Source organism: Bos taurus, chromosome 15 (assembly GCF_002263795.3).
Source record: "Bos taurus isolate L1 Dominette 01449 registration number 42190680 breed Hereford chromosome 15, ARS-UCD2.0, whole genome shotgun sequence".
NCBI lineage: Eukaryota > Metazoa > Chordata > Mammalia > Artiodactyla > Bovidae > Bos > Bos taurus.
In genome coordinates, this window is record NC_037342.1 from 27,908,665 (window position 1) to 27,936,519 (window position 27,855).

The 27,855-nt window shown below is 49.8% G+C and overlaps 2 protein-coding genes across 6 annotated transcripts in view; one reads left to right on the forward strand and one right to left on the reverse strand.

The window, feature by feature from the left end:
* PCSK7 (proprotein convertase subtilisin/kexin type 7) overlaps positions 1–15,741 on the reverse strand; it is a 29,356-nt gene extending 13,615 nt beyond the window's left edge. The window contains exons 1-9 of one of the 3 annotated variants that reach the window (XM_005215839.5): positions 15,670–15,741; positions 13,811–13,932; positions 12,857–13,336; positions 11,671–11,805; positions 10,686–10,851; positions 9,214–9,304; positions 8,292–8,346; positions 7,729–7,867; positions 1,631–1,731 (exon numbers count right to left, since the gene is read on the reverse strand). In XM_005215839.5, the coding sequence (XP_005215896.1) occupies positions 1,631–1,731; positions 7,729–7,867; positions 8,292–8,346; positions 9,214–9,304; positions 10,686–10,851; positions 11,671–11,805; positions 12,857–13,324 (1,155 nt within the window). In that variant the 5' untranslated portion in view covers positions 13,325–13,336; positions 13,811–13,932; positions 15,670–15,741. Of the gene's footprint in view, positions 1–1,630; positions 1,732–7,728; positions 7,868–8,291; positions 8,347–9,213; positions 9,305–10,685; positions 10,852–11,670; positions 11,806–12,856; positions 13,337–13,810; positions 13,934–15,669 lie in introns of those variants that run through there. The other 2 variants (NM_001192978.2, XM_024975247.2) reach the window with 2 other exon arrangements.
* A 587-nt stretch (positions 15,742–16,328) lies between these two features.
* RNF214 (ring finger protein 214) overlaps positions 16,329–27,855 on the forward strand; it is a 50,986-nt gene continuing 39,459 nt past the window's right edge. Inside the window, exons 1-5 of one of the 3 annotated variants that reach the window (XM_005215867.5) lie at positions 16,329–16,465; positions 18,008–18,123; positions 20,378–20,888; positions 21,604–21,663; positions 24,906–25,046. In XM_005215867.5, coding sequence (XP_005215924.1) covers positions 18,014–18,123; positions 20,378–20,888; positions 21,604–21,663; positions 24,906–25,046 — 822 coding nt within the window. In that variant the 5' untranslated portion in view covers positions 16,329–16,465; positions 18,008–18,013. 3 annotated transcript variants of the gene reach the window in all.

A 27,855-nucleotide genomic window follows, 5' to 3' on the forward strand; every position in this document is an offset into this window, starting at 1 on the left:
TGGGCAGCAGACGGTGGGGTGGCGTGTCCCTCCGTGCCCGCCCTGGGGGAGGCAGCCCCACCAAGCTGGTCATTGAACAGAAACTGGCAACTGGTTTTCAAGACGGACAACCCAAAGATGGGAGGTTGGCTGAACAAACTCTCTTTGCGTTTCTGGACAAATTATAGTTCAGATAGAAAGTGGTGGGGGTGAAGCAGAGTTGAATCCGGAGGAGAAAAGACAGGTGCCCCAGAACAAGGGGATCTCGTATGCCCGGTAACTTCTTGGGCCCCGACTGTGGCTGGGATGAGCAAGAGTCCTGCCAGGATGTTCCTGCTGTTCCTCCCCCTCTAGCCTGGCCTGGGCTGGGGGTGGGTGGTGCCCCTCTGCACCAGACCCTCTGCACCACCAGACTCCTGTCTGTTAAGCAAAGCCTCCTGCCCGCTTACTTTAGCTCATTCCCTTTTTTCTTCTCCCAGGGTGGGGGAAGGGGCTGGGGTCACCTGGCCCAGAGCCTCGGAACATTGTATTGACCAGAAGTCATTGAGCAGCAAAAACAGAATTTCAGTTTGGGAAAGAGAATTTGACCCAGAGGCAGCAGCCCAATTCCCAACAGCCCCAGAGAGTCCTCCCAACTGCGAGCCACTGGAGAAATGTGACACCGGCTGGCTGCGGCCCAGCCCTGCCCCAGAGCCCCCCGTCCCCAGGTCACTCTGTTACGGGCATCAGGACGGGCAGGGAGCTCTCAGATGACGGGCTGGAGCTGAGCCAGCTGGGGATAGGCACTGCACTCTGAATTCCTTCACAGGTTCCCACAGCTTGAGAAACTCCACTTGCTTGCTCCAACCTCTTGTTTGCTGTGACTCCAAGCCCAGCTCTAAGGAAAGAGCTGTCTCTGGGGTTGACGGGGACATTCCAGACTCCTTTTCCCACCCATGCGGTGCAGACAACCACTAGCTTTACTCCTGAGGATGAACAGGATCAGAACTCGCAGTATTTACGTAAGGACTGCATAGCAATGCAATGATGATTTTTTTTAAGCCCATAGAAATTAGGCAAAGCCCGTATTCTACCAAAGGAAGACATTTCAAAAGTTCTTTCATCCATGTGTGCTCAGAGTGATTCCTATAAAACATGCATTATTTGTTAAGTTAAAAATTTAAAGATGAAGGAGCTTCCCTCATGGCTCAGTGGTAAAGAATCTGACTGCCAGTGCAGGAGACACAGGTTCAATCCTTGGGCTCAGAAGATTCCACACGCCTCGGGGCAACTAAGCCCTTGCAGCACAACTACTAATCCCGCACAGTGCTCTGGAGCCTGGGAGCTGCATACTGGGCCCGTGTGCCCCAGAACTTGTACTCTGCAGCAGGAGAAGCCACCCTGGTGAGAAGTCCAGACACTGTAACGACAGAGACCCCCACTTGCCAAAACTAGAGAAAAGCCCGTGCAGCGAGGAGGACCAGCACAGCCATACATAAATAAGGTTTTTAAAAATTTAAAGATTAAAAACCCTTTACACAGATACATTTAGAGTCCTCAACTCCATTCTACCAACAGGGGCAGACTCTTAGGGAAACAGATCTGCTAGGGAAGAGGATCCCGAGAGCCGGGCCGGGGAGCAGAGGGCCGGTGGGTGGGGCAGAGCACTCACGATGCTCCGGAGCATCTTGTCCCCGCCACTGAAGGTGACCGCCAGCATGGAGGCACACTCCTCGGCGTAGAAAGGCATTCGTCCCTCCTCGTCCACAGCACCTGGGGGAGGAGCAGGGAAATGGGAGTGGAGGTGAGGGTCTGAGGACATCAGACTCACCTCTGAGTTATCGTCGAGGGGTTGGTCCTGGGCTTAAAACATGATCTCAGTGGTCCAAGTCCTTCAAGTACCCACACGCCTCCCCGAGACAAGCGGTCTCAAATGGCAGAGGGTAGTCTGTGCCGAGACCATTCTTTCAGCAGACTGCAGGGGGTGGCCACTCAACACGGACTCATCCATTCACACATGCGTTTCTGTTACTTATCGGTCATCTACCGCGAGTCACACACTGTGTGAGACATAGGGATTGTGGGGAAAGGCCACAGACCTGATCTCAAGGAGCCCATGGTCAGGGGAGGTCAGAGAAGTAGGTACAGGTGGGATGGTAAATGCCTACAGCAGGCAGCACAGGTAAAAGGCAGTTAATTTAGGCTGGTGTGGCAGGGAGGTCAGGGAACGTTTCAAGCAGGAGGGAAGTGACCCGTGGGAAGAGAGGCTGGACCAGAGGCCTAACCAGCTGTGGTGGTGGAGGTGGGGGCGGGGGGCACGGAGGGGGTTATCTTAGATGATGGGTAGGAAGTGCTCCCGGGAATAACTTATAAGGAAGTCCTGACCTCCCCTGAGAGCAGGGCTGAGTCTGAAGAGAGACTGTGCACACACACTCAGACAGACACATGGAAGCTAGGGGCACACCCAGACACATGGTCCCCTCACCCCTGAGGGACACCCAGATACACGGTTCCCTCACCGCTGAGTAACACACACCCACATACACGGTCCCCTCACACCAGAGTGACACACACACAGACACACGGTCCCCTCAACCGAGTGACACACACACACACAGTCCCCTCACCCCTGAGTGATATACACCCAGACACACGGCCCCCTCACCCCTGAGTGACACCCAGATACACAGTTTCCTCACCCCTGAGTGACACACACCCACATACACTGTCCCCTCACACCTGAGTGACACACACCCACACACCCAGATACATGGCCCCTCACTACTGAGTGATACACACCCAGACACACGGCCCTGTCACCCAAGTGACACACACACAGACACATGGTCCCCTCACCCCTGAGTGATATACACCCACACGGCCCCCTCACCCCTGAGTGACACTCAGATACACGGTTTCCTCACCCCTGAGTGACACACACCCACATACACTGTCTCCTCACACCTGAGTGACACACACCCACACACCCAGATACATGGCCCCTCACCACTGAGTCATACACACCCAGACACACGGCCCCCTCACCCCTGAGTGACACCCAGATACACATTTTCCTCACCCCTGAGTGACACACACCCACATACACTGTCCCCTCACACCTGAGTGACACACACCAGATACACGGTCCCCTCACCCCTGAGTGACACACACCCAGATACATGGTCCCTTCACCCCTGAGTGACACATACACACACAGTCCCTTCAGCTCGAGTGACACAGACGCACATCCAGATACATGGTCCCCTCACCCCTGAGTGACACACACCCAGATACACAGTCCCTTCAACTCTGAGTGACACGCACCCAGATACACGGCCCCTCACCCCGGAGTGACATGCACCCAGACACACGGTCCCTTCACCCCTGAGTGACACACACCCAGACACACGGTCCCTTCACCCATGAGTGACACACACCCAGACACACGGTCCCCTCACCCCTGAGTGACACACACCCAGACACATGGTCCCTTCACCCGAGTGACACATACACACACAGTCCCTTCAGCTCGAGTGACACAGACGCGCACCCAGACACATGGTCCCTTCACCCCTGAGTGACACATACATACACACACAGTCCCTTCAGCTCGAGTGACACAGACGCACATCCAGATACATGGTCCCCTCACCCCTGAGTGACACACACCCAGATACACAGTCCCTTCAACTCTGAGTGACACGCACCCAGATACACGGCCCCTCACCCCTGAGTGACACACACCCATACATGGTCCCCTCATCCCTGAGTGACAAATGCCCAGACACACGGTCCCCTCACCCCTGAGTGACACACACCCAGATACACAGTCCCTTCAACTCTGAGTGACACGCACCCAGATACACAGCCCCTCACCCCTGAGTGACACATACCCATATGTGGTCCCCTCACCCCTGACACACACACCCAGATACACAGCCCCTCACCACTGAGTGACACACACCCAGACACACGGCCCCTCACCCCTGAGTGACACATACCCATATGTGGTCCCCTCACCCCTGACACACACACCCAGATACACGGCCCCTCACCACTGAGTGACACACACCCAGATACACGGCCCCTCACCACTGAGTGACACACACCTAGATACACGGCCCCTCACCACTGAGTGACACACACCCAGACACACGGTCCCTTCACCCCTGAGTGACACACACCCACACATGGTCCCCTCACCCCTGAGTGACAAATACCCAGACACACAGTCCCCTCACCCCTGAGTGACACACACCCATACATGGTCCCCTCACCCCTGACACACACACCCAGATACACGGCCCCTCACCACTGAGTGACACACACCCAGACACACGGCCCCTCACCCCTGAGTGACACACACCCATACATGGTCCCCTCACCCGAGTGACACACCCAGATACATGGCCCCTCACTACTGAGTGACACACACCCAGACACACAGTCCCTTCACCCCTGAGTGACACACACCCATACATGGTCCCCTCACCCCTGACACACACACCCAGATACACGGCCCCTCACCACTGAGTGACACACACCCAGACACACAGCCCCTCACCCCTGAGTGACACACACCCATACATGGTCCCCTCACCCCTGAATGACACACCCAGATACACGGCCCCTCACCACTGAGTGACACACACCCAGACACACGGCCCCTCACCCCTGAGTGACACACACCCATACGTGGTCCCCTCACCCCTGAATGACACACCCAGATACACAGCCCCTCACCACTGAGTGACACACGCCCAGACACACGGTCCCTTCACCCCTGAGTGACACACACCCATACATGGTCCCCTCACCCCTGAGTGACAAATACCCAGACACACGGTCCCCTCACCCGAGTGACACACACCCAGATACACGGCCCCTCACCCCTGAGTGACACACACCCAGACACACGGTCACCTCACCACTGACACACGCACCCAGATACACGGCTCCTCACCCCTGAGTGACACACACCCAGACACAGTCCCTTCACCCCTGAGTGACACACACACAGATACATGGCCTCTCACCCGAGTGACACACACCCAGACACATGGTCCCTTCACTCCTGAGTGACACACACCCAGACACATGGTCCCTTCACTGGAGTGACACACACACACACACAGTCCCTTCAGCTCGAGTGACACACACACACACATCCAGATACATGGTCCCCTCACTCCTAGGTGCCACACACAGAGATACACGGTCCCTTCACCCCTGAGTGACACACACCCAGATACATGGTCCCCTCACCCCTGAGTGACATGCACCCAGATACATGGTCCCCTCACCCCTGAGTGACACACACCCAGATACATGGTCCCCTCACCCCTGAGTGACACACACACAAATACATGGTCCCCTCACACCTGAGTGACACACACCCACATACACGGCCCCTCAGCACTGAGTGACACACACCCAGACACACGGTCCCCTCACCACTGACGCACACACCCAGATACACAGCCCCTCACCTCTGAGTGACACACACCCAGATACATGGCCCCTCACCTCTGAGTGACACACACCCAGACACATAGTCCACTCACCCGAGTGATATACACCCAGACACACGGTCCCTTCAGCCCTGAGTGACACACACCCAGACACACGGTCCCTTCAGCCCTGAGTGACACACACCCAGACACACGGTCCCCTCATCCTTGAGTGACACACACCCACATACACAGTCCCCTCACATCTGAGTGACACACACCCAGACACACTGTCCCCTCACCCCTGACACACCCAGACACATGGTCCCTTCACCCCTGAGTGACACACACCCAGATACATGGTCCCCTCACCCCTGAGTGACACCCAGATACACGGCCCCTCACCCCTTAGTGACATGCACCCAGATACATGGCCCCTCACCCCTTAGTGACACACACCCAGACATATGGTCCCCTCACCCCTGAGTGACACAAACCCAGACACACAGCCCCTCACCCCTGAGTGACACAAACTCAGATACATGGCCCCTCATCCCTGAGTGACACACACCCAGATACACGACCCCTCACCCCTGAGTGACACACACCCAGACACACAGCCCCTCACCCCTTAGTGACACACACCCACACAGTCCCTTCACCCCTGAGTGACACACACCCAGACGCACAGCCCCTCACCCCTGAGTGACACACACCCAGATATACGGCCCCTTACCCGAGTGACACACACACACACACAGTCCCTTCAGCTCAAGTGACACACACACACACCCAGACACATGGTCCCCTCACCCTTGAGTGACACACACCCAGACACACGGTCCCTTCACCCTGAGTAACACACACCCAGACACACGGTCCCTTCACCCCTGAGTAACACACACCCAGACACATGGTCCCTTCACCCTGAGTAACACACACCCAGATACACGGTCCCTTCACCCCTGACACACATCCAGACACATGGTCCCTTCACCCCTGAGTGACACGCACCCAGACACACAGTCTCTTCACCCTGAGTAACACACACCCAGACACACGGTCCCTTCATGCTTGAGTGACAACTACCCAGATACATGGTCCCCTCACCCCTGAGTGACACATACCCCGACACATGGTCCCTTTACCCCTGAGTAACACACACCCAGACACACGGTCCCTTCACTCCTGAGTGACACACACCCAGACACATGGTCCCTTCACCCCTGAGTGACACACACCCAGACACATGGTCCCTTCACCCTGAGTAACACACACCCAGACACACGGTCCCTTCACCCCTGAGTAACACACACCCAGACACACGGTCCCTTCACCCCTGAGTAACACACACCCAGATACATGGTCCCTTCACCCCTGAGTGACACACATACACACAGTCCCTTCAGCTCGAGTGACACACACACATATCCAGATACATGGTCCCCTCACCCTTGAGTGACATGCACCCAGACACACGGTCCCTTCACCCCCGAGTAACACACACCCAGATACATGGTCCCCTCACCCCTGAGTGACACACACATATACAGTCCCATCAGCTTGAGTGACACACACACACACACATCCAGATACATGGTCCCGTCACCCCTGAGTGACACACACATACACACACTGACATACTTGGTCCCCTCACACACACATCCAAACACATGGTTCCTTTACTCTTGAGTGACACACACATATACACACTGAGATACATGGTCCCCTCACCCCTGACACATACACACATACACACACATATCCAGATATACGGTCCCTTCACCCGAGTGACACACACTGAGATACACGGTCTCTTCACCTTTGACACGTACACACACCCCCCGGTATACAGTCCCTTTATCCCTGAGTGACACACACACAAACAACCAGATATAGTCCCTTCACCCCTGAGTGACATACCACACACTCACTGAGATACATGGTCCCCTCACCCCTGACACACACCCAGATATACAGTCCCTTCACCCCTGACACACACATACACACACACTGAGATACATGGTCCCCTCACCTCTGACACACAAACACACACACTCAGATATACAGTCCCTTTACCCCTGAGTCACACACACACACACACACATACACACACACCCGGATACACAGTCTCTTCACCCCTGAGTGACACACCACACACACACACTGAGATACATGGTCCGGTCACCTCTAAGTGACACACACACCCCCAGATACAAGTCTCCTCACTGCTGAGTCTCTCTTTCTCTCCCTCTCTCTCTCTCACACACACACACACAACGTGAGCACCCGTGCGCTGTGGGACCACTGGGCCCCCTACCTATGGTGACAGTGTAGATGGAGTTGGCATAGCCATCGTAGTTGCAGTTGTCGTTGTGCTGGCCCCCATTGCCACTGGCCACCACAAAGATGCTCCCAAAGCCCTGGCGGCCAGCGATCACCCCGTGCTGCAAGGCAGCCTGAGGAGCAAAACACCCAGGTCAGCTGAGGAACTCACAGGAAGACCCCACCTACCACGCCACTCGCCCTCCTGTCCCCTTCTAGAAGGAAAACAAAAAACCTCAAGGGCATTGGACAAGGGAGAAAGAGACTTAAAGATGGACTTAAGAGGGTTAGGGGGCTATTAGTGGAACAACTGCTTGATGGATGTGCTCTGCTTATCAGAGAAGGTGGGCCAGAAATGCGGAGCTGAGCACAAAATCAGAGCAAAGCACTGCTCCATTCTAAGAATGTCCCCCTCACCCCTTCACCCCAGGGCAGGAGTGCTGTTCCCAAAGGAGTGGTCGGGGCTACAAGGCAGGTCTGGGGGAGGGCGGGAGCACTTCCGGGAATGGGATGACGAGGGTGAACTTGGTCCCCAAGGTCTCCACGGTTCCCAGCTACCTTGCCCAGCTGGTGGGGTCCATCCACTGTCTTCCCGTCATCGTCTGGTCCCCAGCTGTGGAGAGACACCCAGTGGGAAGAGCCAGGGCCAGGCCGTGGCTGCCCACCCAGCCCAGCCTCGGCGGGCCATCCCTCTGCCCCACGCTTCCCCTCCTCCCAAGGGCTCCAGCCCAGGACTCGCGTGATGAAAGGACGTAAGAGTCCAGCCCTCACTCCAAAGTGGAAAACAGAAGGACGTGCTAATGTTCTTGTCCTTGGAAACTTTCCGAGTTCAGGACTACTCTAACCTGCTCCTAAAAACCCCTTCTCAGGTCCCCAGGGAGTACAGAGTGGTGGAAAGGGATGAGAGGCCACCCCTTCCCCACCAAAGAAGCTAATTCTAGGCCTGATGGCAGAGCACCTGCGAAGGAAGTAGACAACCTGTGTAAGGTGTCTAGGAGTTCTCGGTCCTTTCTCTACATGTGGAGGACGTTGTGTATCTACAGGAGATACTGGCTGGGGAAGAACAGGCTGCCATCGATGCGGCGCCAGCAACCCAACCTCAGCTCCTGCTTATCAGCCACCCCCTTCCTGCCAGATCCACAACCTGGAGCTGCCCCTGGGTGGGGGCAGAGGGGCTTTGCACTGGGTATTCAGCCCAGTTGTGGTAGGACAGGAATCCTAAATTTCTTCCAGAGCATTACGAGTTTATTAAATAAACTCAAGGAGGGATGGAACACTTCTTGTGTGGCAACCTGATCACTGGGGTGACTTGGGGCTTAAGACGGAGAATCCAGAAGCTGGGGGTCTGGAGAAATGAGGGCAGTGGACTTACAGGTTGTACCCCATGGGAGAGCCCCCCACACACCGCTGTTCTCTGGTGGGGGCTTCGCCCGGTGCCCCCGCCTCTGGACCCTTCACCTTGCTCCTGGCTGCACCTCACCTGCAGCTGTAGATGTCGTTGATCTGGTAGTGTTTATTGAACGCCACAGCCTCCATGCTGTCTGTCAGGGGTCCATCCAGTACCCGGATACCTAGGCAGTGTAGGCCATACCAGCTCCTCAGTAATGCTGGTCTCCTAGATGGGGAGCCGGGTGGTTGTGGGGGCCCCCTGTGGAGACTTAACTTTTCTAAGCGCTCTCGGATCTTTTGAATCTTTATATCACGTGCATGTACCTGGCCAGAAATATTTTCTAATGTAATGCTAAATCTTAGACTTTACGGATCCTGGGGTCTGGTGGGCAGAGGCATAGGCTAGAAGGTAGGGAATCCAAAGTTCCCTTTTTTCATGCATCCTCTATCTCATAAAACACTGCAGCGATGCCTGACACAGATGGTATTCAACAGATGGTTCTCAGCCCATTGCTCCTCCCACGGATGTCTAGTCTCACCTTCTAAGACGGGGCAGGTCACATCCTGGTGGAGCTCTCAGAAGGGACCTGGGCTCCCTCCCTCTGTAGTCTCATTTACAGAGAGGGCTGCTGTCCCCTGCTGGACTATAGGAGGAATGCAGCCACTCTGTTCCAGCCTCGTAAATGCAGGCTCCAAGCGTTTATGAGAAATCACCAGGAAGGCGTCTGCATCCATTCCCTTCACCCTCTGCCTTGATGGACAAAGACCGAGAGGCCAAGGGGCCATAGAACCACCCCAGTATGGGCCAGGGCCACTCAGCTCTCTTGAAGGGATTGGAAGCAGACAGTGACCATCAGCAGGGGCGGGAGCTAGAGAGCTGGGAGAAGGGAGAGGGGCCTCCACAGACACACGGGATCAAGAAAGAAGGGGAGATGAGGAGGCCATTGGTAAACCATGAAAATACAATATCATGGATAAGTAAAAGGAGCTATCATTACAATGAGCTGAGCACTGATGGGGCATAACCATGATCAGGAAAAGGGAAGTGGGGTCTGAGCAGGTGGCCTTTTACCTCCATCTCTCATCCAGCTCATTTCCACGTTCTTAGCTGTTTTATATAGTCGTGCGTGCTCAGTCGTGTCCGACTCTTTGTGACTCCACGGACCATGCTAGGGTCCTCTGTCCATGGAATTTTCTAGGCAAAAATACTGGAGTGGGTTGCCATTTTCTACTCCAGGGGATCTTCCTGATCCAGGGATTAAACCCACATCTCTTGTGTCTCCTACATTGATTGACAAGCGAATTCTTTACCACTGAGCCACCTGGGAAGCCCTTTTTGAAGTGGGGTTTGCTGCTAAAAACATGTTAGAAACACCAAAGCACTGAGAAAAAATCAATGAGCCGATCTGTCCTGCAGACACCTATTTATAAGTGTACCCTTTGCTTTCTGCTGTGTGTTGAAGGGGAAATAAAGTCGTGTTGGAATTCAAGGAGGAGGGACAGAGGATGAAGACAGCAGTCACAGCAGGGCCGGGGGGTGTACTGAGGCTGGACTGGAGGTACCTGCTATGCGGCTCCCGAACGCTACTCCCACCGCACAGAAGCTGTTGTTGGGCACGGCAGCAATCTCGCCCGCGCACCGCGTGCCGTGGTGGTTGCCATTCTCCAAGTCCGGGTGGGGCATGGGGTCAGGGTCATTAGAGTTGAGGTCATAGCTGCCCTCAGGGCTCTGAAACATGGCAGGGGAGGAGGGGGGAGATGTCGTCACTCACTGGTTCCAACCGGTCAGCTCCTGGAGCTCAGGGAGAGAGAACTGGGGGTTTGGGGCTCTGAGCCAACACTGCGGGCCCATCTCTGCCAGCCACACAGGCGGCAGAAGGACAGGACACCTAGGGCAAAGCTGAGAAGTGCTGCGTGCTGTGCTGTGCTGTGCCAAGTTGCTTCAGTCGTGCCCGACTCTTTGCGACCCCATGGACTGTGGCCAGCCAGGTTCCTCTGTCCATGGGATTCTCCAGGCAAGAATACTGGAGGAGTTTGCCATTTCCTTCTCCAGGGGATCTTCCTGACCTGGGGACTGAACTTGAGTCTGTTGGGCCTCCTGCATTGGCAGGCAGGCTCTTTAGCGCCAGAAGTGCTATAGCTCTAGGCAAACTTCTCTCTTGGCCAATATTATAGAAATATGCCCAGGAGCTGCTTCCATGGTAAGCCTGGGATAAAAGAGGCTTCCGGCTACTTAAAGGGCAGGCTTTATAGAGGGGGAGGCACTAGGACTTGAGTGGAGAGGGAATTTGCCTAGGGCTACTCCTTATTTCCCAGGGCAGGGAGTGGCAGCAGGATCCAGGAAGTATCTCTCTGCTGAGCTGGAGCCTGTGATCTAGCTGCCAGGCACAAGGCTGCCTGGGGGAGAGGAGCAGATGAAGAGCAGCATCCTACCTCCGAGGCCCTTCCCTCTGGCCCAGTGAGAGGTCACTGGGAAAGGGAACAGGCCTGAGGCAACATCAAGAATCAGGTAAGGCCAGGGGGCGGGACTGACTCCAGGGCCACTCACGTAGTTGGGGGCGATGTCCTGGATGGTGTGCTCCACGCCGTCGTCCACGACCACCACGGTCACCCCGCGCCCGGTGACATTGCGCTCCCAGACACCCGTCACATTGATGTCCCTGCCGGGGCTCCGCCGGTTATTCTGGGGGAGAGACGGGGTCAGGAACTGCTCTCTGAGCCTTGGGAGTCCAGTGATGCACAGCACAGCTCATAGGGAGACAAGTATAGCGAGCAGCCCCTTCGCGCCCTTGGCCTCTGTCAGGGGGCCAGAGAGAGGGATGGACAAACAGGGGTAGGTGGGGACGGAGCCAAGGAGGGAACCTGTGAGAGCTCTGCCACAGCCCAGGTGTCCAGGAAAGCTTGGCATCACTCATGGGCAACAAGGGTGAAAGTGACTAGGGTTAAGGGCTGGGTATTAATATGCCGTATGATATACACTGGGGCTTCCCAGGTGGCACTAGTGGTAAAGAACCCACCTGCCAATGCAGGAGACATAAGAGGCACAGGTTCAATCCCTAGGTTGGGAAGATCCCCTGGAGGAGGGCATGGCAACCCACTCCAGTATTCTTGCCTGCAGAATCCCATGGACAGAGGAGCCTGGTGGCTACAGTCCATGGGGTCACAGAGTAGGACGTGAGTGAAGCGACTTAGTATCCACTGCACGCATGATATACATTATATTAACATTGTATAGTATAACATTACTAGCTAACCCCTGCACAGGCATGATATACATTATATTAACATTGTATAACATAACATTACTAGCTAACCCCACACAGGCATGATATACATTACATTCACATTGTATAATATAATGTTACTAGCTAACTCTTGTAAAGTGTTTCCCATGTGTCCAGCACACATACATTAGTTCACTTAACTGTAACCATTGCCCTCTCCATTAACAGAGAGGTTAAACAGTGCGCCCAAAGGCACAGGCTAGTCAGTGGCAGGCAGCCCAGGCGGCCTGGCCCCAGCACCCGCGCCGGGCACTGCAGTCCTCTGGCTCTCTGAGAGTGAGCACAGAGCACGTGGAGCCCGAGGATGAAGCCTATCATCGAAGCCCATGGAAACGTCTCCTCAAGCAAAGGATGGGAGGCCCCTGAAGAGTTAACACAGACAAATGCCCACAAGCACCGGGTACCCCTGCCCTAGCTGTCTGAAGCTGGAATCGGCAGGGCTGGACTCACCAGGTGCCACTGCTGCGGGTACTTGGGGTCATTGAAGTGGACGCCACGCTTGGTCCGCTTGAGCAGCCTCTGTTCTGAGTGCCAGCGCACAGCTTCGTGCCTGGCCAGCACGGCCTCCACCTGCTGCCGGATGGCCTTGACCTGCCGGGCCTGGCGATGCCCTGCTGGCTGGACCAAGAGGTAGTGCCCCTGGAGCTCCCCGATGCGCCCTGCGTTCATCAGCCCCGTCGCCTGGGCCAGAGCATCTGCCCGCCGTTCCAGCGACTCCTCTGCTCCCTCGCCTTCCGGACCATCCAGACGCACTGCCCAGCTTAGCCCCCTGGGGCCCTGGGCCCTGGGCCCACCTGCCCCCACCAGGCCCATAACCCAGGGAAGCAGTAGGAAGAGCCCAGCTAACTCCAGCCAGAGGCCCGTGGGCAGGCCCAGGGGGGCATCTGAGTGTGGCACTTTCTGCCTCCCTTTCGGCATCAGAGCAGTAGGCTGCGGACAAAGAGAAGGACATCAGAGGTAAGACAGCTGATAACAGCAGGACTCTCAGGGGGCGACCAAGCACCAAGGTACCATACCCGGAGACTCCTAACCCATGCCTTTTAAATCGTTAAACGTGTGATCTTCTCTTTTCATTCACATTGATCTCTGACCAACAGGGATAAGCCCCTGGAGGGAGTGGGGGGCCAGAAGTAAGCCTAGTGGGTCCCTCAATGGCATGATTGTCACGAAACAATCAAGCAGGAGGTCCAGGTGCTAACAGGTACCACACTGCTCTTCCCCACTGTTGCCATCTTGAGCGCAGAAGTCGTATCGCTCCTGCCAATTCCTGGCAGCTCCATGATTGTTCTTTAGAAGAGACCCTCCTCCCTTCTTCAGAGGGGACAGAAATCTTTCCCCAGCTGACTTCTCAGACCCATCCGTGGTCTTGAGGGCTAACTTCCCACAGTGGGGCCCCATTCCCACCTGGACTCAGAGTGAGGCTGAGCTCCTGGTCTGGTTAACCACCTCACGCTCATTTTGTGCAAATGGAGAAAAGGCATTCCTTCCGCTGTGAGTAGCGGTGACTCCCAGCACAGACTGCAGACCTGTACACCCCAAGAAAACAAGAAATGGTGTCCTCCCAAACCCAGTGGAGCAAGCAGAGGCTAGCCAGGAACCCTGGGATCTGTGACCAAAGAAACTGCTAATGATCACTTGCAGGAATCTCAAATAGGTCACAGACTGGAACCAAAGTGGTATAGTAAGGCCAGATGGGTACAAAACCCAGAAACCCTACTTCTCATCCTAAACATCAGGCCATCCTCTTCTTTTTTTTTCCTAGATGCTGAGAGGAGGGCTTGAACTCTTACTCAAAACTTCTCTTGAAAAAGTAGATAGGGGACTTGCCTCCTGGTCCACTGGCTAAGACTCTGTGCTCCCAATGCAGAGGGCCTGGGTTCGATCCCTGGTCAGGGAACTGATTCCACAAGCAGCAACTAAAGATCCGGCATGCCACAGCTAAGACCCAGTGCAGCCAAAATAAATAATAGACAACTAAATATTTTTTTAAAAAAAGAACAAAAAAGTAGGTAGGACTGCTTCTTTAGAAGTCTGGGTGGTAGCTCATTTCCTGGTTTCTGTACCTGTGAAGGACGCCAGGGGAAATAAGAGTAGGAGGAGGCGGGGGCGAAATGGGGAAAAGTTCAGAATGCAAACAAAACTGAACAGGAATAAGAGGCAAGTGGGTGGGGTGGGGATTGGAAAGCACCACTGCAGGGCTTCCCTTAGTCACTAGCTCAGCAAGTTGTCTGTGAAGTGTTCTAAACCTGGGACTGCCACCCATGGCTTGACAGAAGGGCCAAATTAGTGGGCAAATGTGGGGACAGGGACAGGTGACTGGGCCGTGGGACAAGTGTGTCCCTACTGGTGGCTGAGCTCCTTCAGAAGCATCTGCTTTCTAGTGGGCTGGGGGGCAGGGGGTCACCTTGAGGCAGGGCTTAGTACCCGCACACATACCCAAGTGGATCAGTCTGAAAATATGGGTATTGTACACAAGTCTCTTTGGAAAGGGAGAAGGGAACCTCCGCCACCTAACATTTCCTTCCCCAGATCCACATATCTCCTTCTCTCTTAGGTTCCCAGGAAAATACCTCCCTGCCCGATGGCACCCTACACTGTCCCAAGACACTCAGGTGTCCTTCCCAATCTGCAGGCCTTACTGAAGCAAAAGAAAATTCTTGTGAGATAAGTTGATAGCGACCCAACTGAGCAAGGCTCCTTCCGTCTCAGAGGAGCCCACAGATTTCAGGAAGACAGGAGAAACCTGACCACCACATCCTCCAGTCCTTCTGGCAGGGCAGGACTTGACCCCGCAGCTCACCTCCACCCTCGGCTTTTGGGAAAGAAACCTTAGCTATCATCTGAAAGCAGATCTCAACTTCGCCCCAACTAACTAGGCGTGTCTCTACAGCTCTTAGGTGCCAAGGAGGGCAGCCCGAGTCCAAGATTCCTGTTCCCAAGAGGCTGTCTTCCTCCTCCTCCTCTTGGGAAGCTCGCAACCTCTACAACCTGTTCCTAGAAATCAGGCTGCCTGCCAGAGGTCAGTTTCATCGACCGCTGGCCTCCAATGCCCGGTGCAAAGGGCCCCCTTCTCCTCAGAGGACCCGCACGATCTTGGAATCCTGGACGCCGTGGCCCCTTCTCCCTGGGCTCGCGCACGCGGGGAATGAAGGCACCCTCTGGGCAGCTCGCTCATTCTCAGACAGCGGCAGCAGCCGCCCCCACCCCCAGTTCTAGAGCACCCGGACTTCCAATGCCCCGCCCCCACCGAGTTCCCAACTCACCGGCCCGGCCGCCGCCGCCGCCCGCCTGCGGAAACTCGCGGCTCCGCGGGAGCCCGAGAAGCCGGTGACAGCAGCATCACTTCCGCCCGGCGGCGCAGCCAATCAGCGGCGGGCCCCCGGCCGGGCCGAGAGAGCGGCCAGGAGCCGCCGGCGACGTTGTGGGGGCGCCGGGGGCGGGGCGGCTTCTCCGGGCGTCCTCCGCTGAGGAAGCAGCGTGTGCGGCGGCTGGCCCACCGCCCCGCGTCCTCGGGGCACCTGCAGAAGCTACCCTCTCCATAAGGCCGGTCCTCTCCCTCATGGCGTCCTCTGGACAAGGCATCTCGGTTGAGACCTTTAAAACAACACTTGTTCCTCTTCTCTCTCTGACCGCCATGACCCTGACTCTGGCCTGATAACCTTCCTAGAGAGGGGTTCTCCCTCCGCCAGGTCTCAAGTCCTTCTCGCGGTCGCCATCTCTCAAGTCCCTGCGCCCGGGCGGAATCCACTAGCATCTTAGCGCAAGGGACGGTTTCCGCCAAGTCCGTGTCCCCCCGGTCCCCAACCCTCGGCCCCGACCGCGCCGACTCCGGCCGCCAGGGGGCGCCATCTGCGGCGGCGCGGGTGCCACCGCGGCCTCTCCTCTCCGGGGCCGAGCCTCGCCCCCCGCCGCTCGTGCCGCCGGAAGTGGGAGGTGTCGCGCGCGCGGGCCGGCGCTCGACCCCTCCCCCCCAGGTTCGACCGCCCCCTCCCCCCCGCTCCGCCCGCTCAGGTGCGTCCCGTCCCTCCCCCGTTCGCTCCCGGGGGCGCGACGCGGGAGGTGTGTGCGGGGCGGGCGCGCGGGCGAGGGGCTGCGGTGCGAGGGGCGGGGGTCGAGGCTGCGGGGGGGGTGGGGTGTGTGTGGAGGGAGTTGCGGGGACGGGCATGGGGGTCCCGGCCTAGAAGTGGGACGCGGGGTTGGCAGCCTGACCGGGGGGCCGAGGGCAAGGTGCGAAGGGGGCTCTGGCCTGAGGGATCGGCCGGTAGGGCCAGCCCCGCTGTGGAGGGCGGCCAGGACCACTCGGCGTCGCTTCCCCCCATTGTCCCTTTCGCGACCGTCCCCGGATCTCCCCCGCTGACCCGTCGCTCTCGGCTTCGCCGTCTGATCGCCGCCGGGTTGCGGTGCGAGGCTCCCCTTGGCCTCTTCGACCTAACGCCCCCCGCCCCGGCCGCAGCCTCCTACCAGATGTCCCCGTCCCCCTCCCCTCTGCGGCTCTCAGCCACCGAGTTGCACATAGGACCCGTGACCTGTGGTTTTGTTGACCGGGCGCCGGGAACCCCCGGCCCGGGCTCCGATGGGGCAGGACATTTTGCACCTGTGAGAACAGTAATGGCGATCTGGGGCCCGTTTTTCTCCTGGAACCCTCGTATGATGGGGAAAACTGAGGCACAGGGGGACGATAGCCTGGGACTTAAGTGTTGACACAGGCCAGCCTCGATGCCTGCCCTATGCTTTCTTCGCGGGTCAGGGATGTACCTGGGATGCTATTAAAATAAAAACGAGATTTAAGCTAACCTTATGTTACACTCCCTCCTCCCATATTCTTTTTTATCTTTTCACCATAGAAGGCCATGAATTTGTCCTGCAACATAAAGGATGACCTTTTGATCTAAAAAAGGCCCCTGTCCCACTTCCCTTACTTGGATTACTGTTTTTCATCTTCTCATTTTCATGCTGGAGTAACTGAGATTCTCATACTCTTTTGCACCTCCAGTAACTGAAGAGTGTACTTTCCGCAGTCAGTGGTTGTCAAACTTTTCCCATCTGTGGGGAACACAGAGTAAAAGATACTTGGATTGCCCAATTAAATAACTATTTTTTCTCTCCCACAAGAATACTTCCAGAAAACGTATATTAATGGAGAATGCTTTTAATGTGACAGGCATAAAATGATTTTAAAACATAAGATACCATTGATATTAGGCCCCAAATCACATCTTTTGTAAATGATATTAAGCAAGGTAGGTATGTGGATCATTTGGAGGATTCTCACAGTCTGTGAGACTGCATTTCTCCTAAACTGAAAAAGCTTTGCACAGGCATATATAGTGTTGTTTACACACACACATATATGTGTGTGTAATATATGTAATGATATATATAATGATGTTTGAGGATTGATGTCCCTTGGGGCCTATTGCATGCCATGGCTCTTTTTATATCCTGTTGAGGAATACTCTGAAGTATTTTCTCCTGGAGCCCAGCTTTTTCTTTGTGTTTCTTTCCTGATATGATTCTGCTGTATGGACATTCTGATGGGGAAAGATACATTTGTTTTGAAGTCTTGGAACTTGTAGCTGTAATTTGTTTCTGAATGTGCAGAGCACGATGGCAGCATCTGAGGTAGCTGGCGTGGTGGCCACTGCTCCCAATCCTCCGGAATCCTCTTCTAGTGTCTGTGCTTCCAAACCAGATGAAGGTCCCCCAGATGGTCTAAGGTAACGTGTGGACTCCTGACTGGGTAGATTTCGTTTGGGTGAGGGGCTTTGGAGATGGACTTCTTACAGAAGTGTAGTTGGTCTTTCCCCTTTTTGGCTCTAGAGGCATTGCCCTCGATGAAGCTTTTTTAAAAGTAGGGACTGTCTGATCTATATTTGTATATTTGGTACCCCTCATAGTATCCAACACTCAGCAGGCATGCTAATTGTTTGTTGAGTAAATAGAATACAGCTGGTCAAACTTATTTGAAAATGCAAATATTTCCCAACTTCTCCTACATGGACTGTTTATTTAACTATATGTTTATATATTGTACCTGTATATTGTGTGTGTATATATATATATACACACACACACACTTAGTATATATGTATGCTTTGTATATGTATATGTACATGGATCTACATTTGTATTATAGATAAATAGATAGCTTTGTTAGTATGACTTACTACTTCATGTGTGTAGTTTGCCTTCCAACTAAACTCTTTGAAGACTGGAATTATGGTTAACCAGCCTTGGCATTTTATAGTGATTAAACCATTGTTATGTATAATGTTGTACTAGGTTGGCTACCTCAACACTTTTGTACAGTACATAGGACCTAATGCAATAGATAACAGTGTCCTAGCAGCTCTGTATGTGTTAATACATTTAATTCTCCTAACAATCCCAGGAGGTAGGTGTTAATACTATTATTCCCATTAACAGGTGAGAAAACTAAGACAGAGAGACGTTAGTAACTTGCCCAAGGTTACCATGCTGTGTTGGAGTCAGGATTTAAACTCAGGCTTGTCTGACTCCAGTGTACTTAATAAATAGCTATTTAAATGAAGAAGAGAGGTTTGTTAGTGGATAATGGGGACAGGAGTTAAGTAAAACCTCACCATAAACTCACATCTTCATTTTATAAATAGTGCACTTCCCTGGTGGTCCAGTGGTTAATAAGACTCTGCCCTTCCAATGCAGGGGGCATGGTTTCAATCCCTCGTCCCACATGCTGCATGGTGCAGCTTAAAAAAAAAAAAAAAAAAACAGGCACATACTACTAGTAATAATAATAGCAGCTAAGGTTTATTGAGTGTTTACTGTATGCCAGAACTAAACACTGCAGATGCTTTATCTCATGTAATCCTCACAATAATCCCTATTAGGTAGGTAATATTATTTCTGTTTTGCAAATGGAGTTAAATAACTTGCCCAGAGTTAAACCACTAGTAAATAGCAGTCAGGATTCACGCCTAGTTACTGTGTCTGTCCAAATTTATAATTTGTGTCCCCGTAGCCTGCTTGATCCCAGCGAGGAGTCAGCAAAGAGCGTTTATAAAGATTTTCATTTTACAAGATGTTCTCTGTTGTTTTATTTTGAACAGTAGGTACTATTTTGTTGTTGTGTTTGTTTGTTTTTGAATTTTCTAGAACAGTAGGTACTTGAGGAAAGAAAGGCATAATGACCTAAAGCCTCAGTCAGTGCTGGTTTGGAGTCCTTAAGGGTATCGGCGGACAGAATCAGTTTTAATTTTTCTAATGGCAAAAGAATTTAATGCATATATAGTCATTATTATTGGGTGAAAGAGTTGTGAATGTTGGATGTCCTTATAAATAGATTTTGAAGATCTCTCTTAAAAACAGTATGTTAATGGTTGTGGCAATCATAAAAACAGTTTTTCCAGTGTTATACATGTGTCATCTGGGATAAAATTTCTACTGGCAGCTTCAATTTTGGATTCAAAATTGTCTGTACTTCAGGCAACATGAAGTAGTGATGCTGTGCTCTAGAAAGCGGTTGAAGAACCTAAAAAGTGGTTCTGGTCAAAGATCTGTCTAGGGAATTTGAGTGTGAATTATTTTTGTGAAACGAGAGTAGAATTCCAAATTAATATTTTATTTATTAAAAATATTATGTGTAACAAAAGTAGTACATGTACTTAAATGAAATAGTCTAACAGTAGGCTATTTCATCTGCATTCCCCCAAATTATTAAATTTGACACCCCCCAATTTCTGGGTCCCCAGAGTCATTCATGTGTGATTATTGTGGACTGTCTCCAGAACCCAGATTCTTCACCACTGTGCTATACTCTGTGTGTGTGTGATCAAAATTACTGAATGGAAGCTAAGTTCCTTTTCATCCTGATAATTTGGAGGGGCTTGTATAGGCCAGTCTTGTTCTTCTAGTGGTTGTATTAAAAGTCTTATATGTTTCAGCCTCTTTAAGACTGGATGAAGAGTGAAACTTTATCTTCTGTTTTCATAGCCCCAAAGACCCTGCACAGAAGCATAAGAACTCGCCTCTGTCGAGTGTAAGTAACCAAACGATAACCAAGGAGAATAACAGAAATGCCCATTTGGAACACCCAGAGCAGAATCCTGGCTCATCAGCAGGTGACACTTCAGCAGCGCACCGGGCGGTTTTAGGAGAAAACTTGATAGCCACGGCCCTTGGTCTGTCTGGCGGTGGGTCCCAGTCTGATCTGAAGGATGTGGCCAGCACGGCAGGAGAGGAGGGGGACACGTGCCTCCAGGAGAGCCTCCACCCCGCCACTCGGTCTCTTAAGGCAGGGTGCCATACAAAGCAGCTTGCCTCCGGGAATTGTCCTGAAGAGAAGGCCCCACAAGCCTCCATCCTAAAGGAAGGGAGCAGGGACCCAGGCTTGGAGTTCCCACCTGTGGTGCCTCCAGCAAATGGGGTTGAAGGAGTCAGAGTGGATCAGGATGATGATCAGGATAGCTCTTCCCTGAAGCTTTCTCAGAACATTGCTGTCCAGGTCAAGTATCAAGTTTCTACTACTAACATGGAATTCGGGCTTTTAATTTAATTTTTTTTTTTTTTTTTGGAGGGCAGGAGATAATTCTTCCTAGTTGGTGGAGAACTGCTCTGTCTCTCTCTCTCTTTTTTTTTTACTGGCAACTCTCATACTACTCTCATATGGTGCTCTGTGATAACTTCATTCTGTTGTTACTGATGTTCCATAAGTAACAGCCAGTATCTATCATGGCGACTAGGAACTTCATGACCTACATACAATCGCTTGCACTGAGTAACTGATGAGCGTAGGTCATTAGCATTCTTATTTCTCATCTTCGCACTTGCAGGAGGAATCCTTGTTTATTCTCTGACCTACATCTTAAGAAGTACAATGTCTCCTGCCTTCTAGTGACTGATATGCTTTATCATAGAAAGAAGAATGGGCACAATAAGTTGTAGGAGGCCAAAATTCTTGTTTCAGCCTTGGGGTTGTCTTTGCATCAGTTGTTGGGTCTCGTTCAGGTTATTTTGTGGGATAAGTGCCTAATGTAGCATGGATGTCAGAGGGCATTTGCCAGAGCTACAGTTCTCTTGCTGTGAAGCTGATAAGGAGAAAGAACAAAAAGTTAATTTCTCTGTTACTTGTGACAGATTTCTCAGTGAAAGGGCTATATAATTCTGCCTTTTAAAATGTCTCTGAACAGTTCTGAATGTAATTGTTTCTTTCTTTATAGACTGACTTTAAGACAACTGATTCAGAGGTAAACACAGATCAAGATATTGAAAAGAATCTGGTGAGTAGTTAAACTGTCATTGTTGGTATATGAAACTGTTAACGCGGAAGATCTAGAGTCACATCATCTCAATTGGAAAAGGCGCAGGAATCTCCTTTATAAAATCCCTGACAGATGATCAGCTAACTTCTGCTTGATTACTTCCAGAGATGGGACGCTTACTACTCATAAAGCAACATACGCATTTAGAAAATAGCTCTTACTGTTAGATCTTATTATGGGATGAGAACAGAACCACTAAAGCTTCTTGTTATAGTTCTCTCCTGAGCTACATAGAGTAAATCTAAAATGTTTTACTTGTTAGCTCCCAATATAGTCAAAGTGTTTTGTTTTTTTTTTTTAATGCCTTTTCCTCCTACCTTTCAGGTCTGAACCTTTCCAGGTGAAATGTCCCCAGATGTTTTTAATACTCTTCTTTTCTTCATATATTTTTCAGCTTTTCATCATCCTGACTTCTTTTCCACCTCGACAGGTTCCATCTTCTCAATGTTTCTTTTAAAATGTGATCCTGAGAGCTAATGCACAGACAGTATAATTACTCCACAACACAATGGGACCCTTGTTCTCTCTCTCATTCGAGACACCATTTCTTAAGCTGACAGCAGTTTGTTTTGGCCATCTCATCACACCGTTGAGCTTGCACTCAAACTTCATCATGTCTTTTTCTCATGTATTGTTTAGTTGTGTCTTCTTATTTTATTCCTAGGTAATTGGTTTTTAAACCTTAGAGAGCTTCACATTTATTTTTGTTAAAGTGGTCCCCTTGATCTGTCCCTGGCATTTTGTGGCAAAAACTTCTACCTTGTATGTGTGGGAATATCTGGGCGTATATTTTTAAAAGGAAGGATAATGTGCAGAAAGGCACCCTTGGTTCAGGAAGAGGTCTTTAGGATAAGATATGTTAGTTGAGTGGAAATAAGGAGGAAAACCAGTTAATATTTTGTTGTTTGTTTGTCTTTGAATTTTCTAGAACAGTAGGTACTATTGAGAAAAGAGTATATAAGAGGAAATAAAGAAGATATTTGGCACAAGTCAAAGAAATTGAGGGGCAGATGGAAAGAAGTCAGTTATTGGAGTGTGTTAACCACATGAGGCCAATAAAAACTTTTAAATAGAGAGAGCAACTCAGGAGTTATTTATAACAGGCAAGTAAAAAGATACCAGAGATGAGAGACCTGATGGCCATGTGCAAGCTGAGAATGAGGCTAGAAGAGAACCTCCAAGGGGAGGAGGAGAAGTTGTCTTTTCTTGAGCACTTACTCTAGGCACTTTACATGTAGTATTTATTTGGCCCCCACAGTTGTAAGGTGGAGTTGGGATATCCCGACTGTATAGCAATTGAAGAGGCCAACTTAAGAAGTTGCAGATAAGCTTTACATCAGTCAGAAAAGGGTAGAGACTGGCAAGCCATTGGACTGAAAGAGGCCCAGGGTTGTGGTCTCTTTGGCTGTGTTTTTATAGGTGGTGATGTGGGCCAGATGCTTTATAAAAGGCAGTGAAACTAGTCAGGTATTAAGCTGGATGGCGATGCAGGAACTTTGCTCTTGTTTTATTTGCTACCCTTTTCATGCACTTGCAGTAATTGCCCACTGCCTGCATTTCAAATTGGGCCTCTGGGCTCTCAGAACCAATTAGCCACCAGTGAAACAAAGCAGCAGTGTGTAACCCTTTGGCTTGGAGAAGAACTGGATCAAGTAGTTTCCTCTACACCTCTAAGTCATCAATTTGCACGTACTAATAGTGTGTCCTTGAAACTTCTTTCTGTGAAGACTTGAGTTCTTTTTGTCCCCATCCTGTGTTATATATAAAGATGCATTATGGACAAAAAAGTTTCCATAAGAAAGTAAAGAGAGAAGAAAAGAAAAGAGTGCTCGTATTTACTAGTTTCATCAGTTGGTTCTTAACATTTTTTTTTCAACCTTTTCTTGGGTTAAGATCTTTCAGAATCTTTTGAAAACTTTGAATTCTCCTCTCAAAAAATTTTGTACACACCTATCCATAGGCCTCAGGTTCGGAAAACCTTTAAAGTTATGATGCTAAGGAGTCATCTGTTTAGGGAGCCTTAGTCACATTTCAGCACCTGGACTAAGGGCTAGCTTATCCCAAAGCTAAAATCCCATCTTGAAAGCTTCTGATTTGTTTTGGTTTTTGTCATAGGGTGATAAGTTTCCCCTCATTCACTTCTTTTTCTTTTTTTCCCCATTCACTTCTAAAACCTTTCTTTTCTTTGAAAATAGTTATCGTCTAGTGAATGAATTCAGTTTAATGCTCTAAGTTTTACATGGGCTGCTGCTGCTGCTAAGTTGCTTCAGTCGTGTTTGACTCTTAGCGACCCCATGGACTGCAGCCTACCAGGCTCCTCCGCCCATGGGATTTTTCAGGCAAGAGTACATGGGCTACCTTGTACCAAATGTGTTTAAATTGACCCTCTAAGTTTTAGTGTTCCTTTGAAAGCTAACCATTACTTTTCTTGATTTACTAATGTCAGGGAGGCAGAGCTGAACTGTGGCCCTTAAAAGCTTTACTTCTGCTCCTACTTTATGTGAGAACTTGCCAATTTGCCCGATCTGAATCGCAGGTCACCCAGAGCACTGGTGGGTTTGTCAGTTTTTAGTGCTGATGACCAGTAAGGAATCCAGTTTCTGGATGCATTTTGAGTAAATGATCTGTTCTTTGTTTTTGCTCATTCTTCTTCTTAATAGATGATAAAATACCTTATTCCTCTTATACCCTAGAGCAGAGAAGTAGTTTATATAAGAATCAGTTAGTAGAGCTCTTAGGCTTTCTAGGTGAGCTGGGCTCTTTTGTAACTGCTCCCCTCTGCTGTTGTAGTGTGAAAGCAGCCAGTAAACCGTCGAGTATGGCTACGTTCCTGGAAAACATTTACTTAAAAAATCCGACGATGGCTGGATTTGGCTCATAGGCCATGGTTGCCACCCACATCTTAGTGCAGTGTTGTACAGCAGAGTTTCCTTTCACGATGGAAGTGTTCTCTATGTGTGCTGTCTAGTATAGTAGCCACTACTTAAGCGCTAGGAGTGTGGCAAGGTGACTGAAGAACCGGATGTTTACATTTTCTTATTCTAATTACTTTAAATTTACTTACCAGACAGCATGGCTAGTAGCTCCAATACTGGACCCTGCAGCCTAAGAGCTGTGCTTCATGCCTTGAACAAGCCTACGGTGAATGTTTCTTGCAGTTAAATTGAGGAATTCAACTGCTTTTCTGTTGTTACCCATAGGATAAAATGATGACAGAGAGAACCCTGTTGAAGGAGCGTTACCAGGAGGTCTTGGACAAGCAGAGGCAAGTGGAGAATCAGCTCCAAGTGCAATTAAAGCAACTTCAGCAAAGGAGAGAAGAAGAAATGAAGAATCACCAGGTATCCTGCTTATATTAAAATTGGCAACAAGTAAAGCTATAGTCCCTAATTCGACTTTGTTTTCAAATTAATAGAAATAAAAAAGCAGTGTGTGTGTGTGTGTTTCAGTCTTGTCTGACTCTGCTACCCCATGTACTGTCCCCGCCAGGCTTCTCTGTCCATGGAATTCTCTGGGGAAGAATACTTGGGTAGGTTGCCATTCCTTTCCTTCTCCAGGGGATCTTTCCAACCCAGGGAACAAATCCAGGTCTCTTACACTGCAGGAAGATTCTTTACCATCTGAGCCACTAGGGAAGCCCTAGTGAGGCTAGTTTAAAATGACCTAAAACATACTCCCGTGTCCTTTGACTAAAGGATAACAATGTATTTGAATTAAAAATTAAAACAGTCCCTAGGAACAAAAGATGGAGTAAACAGATTTTATTGCACAGGTGAGCTGTAGACAGCATCACAAATCACCTCCCCGAAAGGCAATCTGCAAGTAACTTTTTAATGGTTATCATAGAATTTTAAGTATAAACAAGAACTTTGAGGGCATCTTATCCAAATTCTCACTCCTATTTTAGTTCAGAATATATTTATTTAATATATTTTGTTGATGTAATTGATTGCCTACCTGGAAAGTCATTTGATTAGATTCCTGTCTCATACTGTATTTAAAAATAAAATCCTAAGTGGATTAAAAATATACATAGAAAACTGAAAAAAAAAATTTTAAGTTAGAAGAAAATTTAGGAGAATATGTATGTACCTTGAGTTGCAAGAGGTCCTCTTAATCCAGGCAGAAAACCCAGAAGATTTTTAAAAATTAATTTAATTATATATAATTAAAATTTTTGATATGGCAAAGATACAGAAAACAGTCAAAAGATCAATATTAGACTGAGAGAAAATATTTCTAGCAGATCTGACGAAGGGTTTAAGATCCAAGACACTTTGATTCCTACAAATTCATAGTAAAAGCCAAATAGTCTAAAGCAACACCAGGAAAGGTTATTGTATTACTTTTCTATTGTAATAGTTTCCTATTGCTACTGTAGCAGATTGTCATGAATTTAGAGCTTAAAACAACACATTTATTATATCAGTTCTATAGGTCAGAAGCCCAGCATGGGTGTCACTGGGCTAAAGTCAAGGTATTGGGATGGCGGCCTTCCTTTCTTGGGACTCCAGGGGAGAAGACATTTCCTTGCCTTCCTGGCTTCTAGAGGCTGCTTGCATTCCTTGACCTGTGACCCTTTCTCCCTCTTCACAGTCAGCAATGTTGCATTTCTGTAACCATTCTTCCCTAACCACATCTTCCTCTGCTCAGGACAGGGAAAGTTTCTCTACTTCTAAAGACCTATTTGTGATTAGATTGGGCCCACCCAGGTAATCCAGGATTCTCTCCCTATCTTTTTGTTAAGGAAGGTAACAAAGGTTCCAAGGGGTAGAACGTGGACATTTTTGTGAGCCAGGGGCTATTGTTTTGCCTACGATTATAAACAGTAATTCACAGAAGAGGAAAAGCAAATGGGGAATAAATATATGAAAATAAACTCAGCCTTACTGTTGTTGATTCATTCATGCAACAAATATTTTCAAGTTCCCAACCTAGTCCCTGAAGATTTAGTGGTAAACAAAACATAGTCTTTGCCTTCATTGGATGTTTATTCCAGTTGGAGGAGACAGACGGTGAAAACAGGAAAAGAATAGGAGGCGGTAAAATGTTCATTAAAATTATTAGATACCCTTCCTCCCTCTTTCTCACGAGAGGGCAAAACAAAATAAGCTGTCAAGGGTAAGAAAAAAATGAACTCTTTTTAGACATTAGTAGGAGTGTGAATTGTTATCATTTTTTTTTTTTTTTAGAAAAGATACTGGGAATTGTCAGTTAAATTTTAAAATGTGTATATACCTTGACCTAGACTCTTCATTATTAGAAGTCTACTCAACAGAAATAAAAGGTTTTTATGTGAAAGTATAGACATAGAATGTTTATTGTAGTACTGTTTGTAGTACAAGAAAACTGGAATAAACCTGATGGACGCTTTTAATAGAGTGGCTAAATTGGCTAAATACATGTGTCATGTTGTGTTATGCAGCTGTTTTTTAGTTTTGTCTATATTTGCTGTAAGTATGTTCATGTCAGGTAAACAAAGCAAGATGCAGAATAATGTATATAAAAGCACCTCATTATAAAAAAACAGAAAAGCAAAGAAATATGTATATAAGTACATGTGTTGGTGTGAGGATGGATAAAGTTGTGAAAGCATAGTACAAAACACTTTAACACATTGATTACTTTATGGGTGGAATTGGTGTGAATTAGAGATGACTTTGGCCACCTGATACAAACAGCTGATTCACTAGAAAAGACCTTGATTCTGGGCAAGATTGAAGGCAGGAGGAGAAAGGGATGACAGACGACAAGATGGTTGAATGGCATCACTGATTCAATGGACATGAGTTTGAGCAAGCTCTGGGAGATGATGAAGGACAGAGAAGCCTGGCATGCTGCAGTCCATGGGGTCTCAGAGTCAGACACAACTGAGCGACTGAATAAGAGATGACTTAAATTTATCACTTTTTAATTGTTTGACTTATTATACATGTAGTCAGATAATTTAAAAAGATCAGATAATCCCTACACATAATAAAGTAGAACCATAACAAAACAAAGCAAGACCATATTTGTTGGAAGAAACAAACTCCCACCCTGTGCAAGAATGCCTTTCTCAGCAGTCTTGACAGGTGTTCATTCAGCCTTTATTTGAGCACCAGTAATGGGGAGATTATTGCTTCACAAGGCAGTAAATTCCATTTTTGA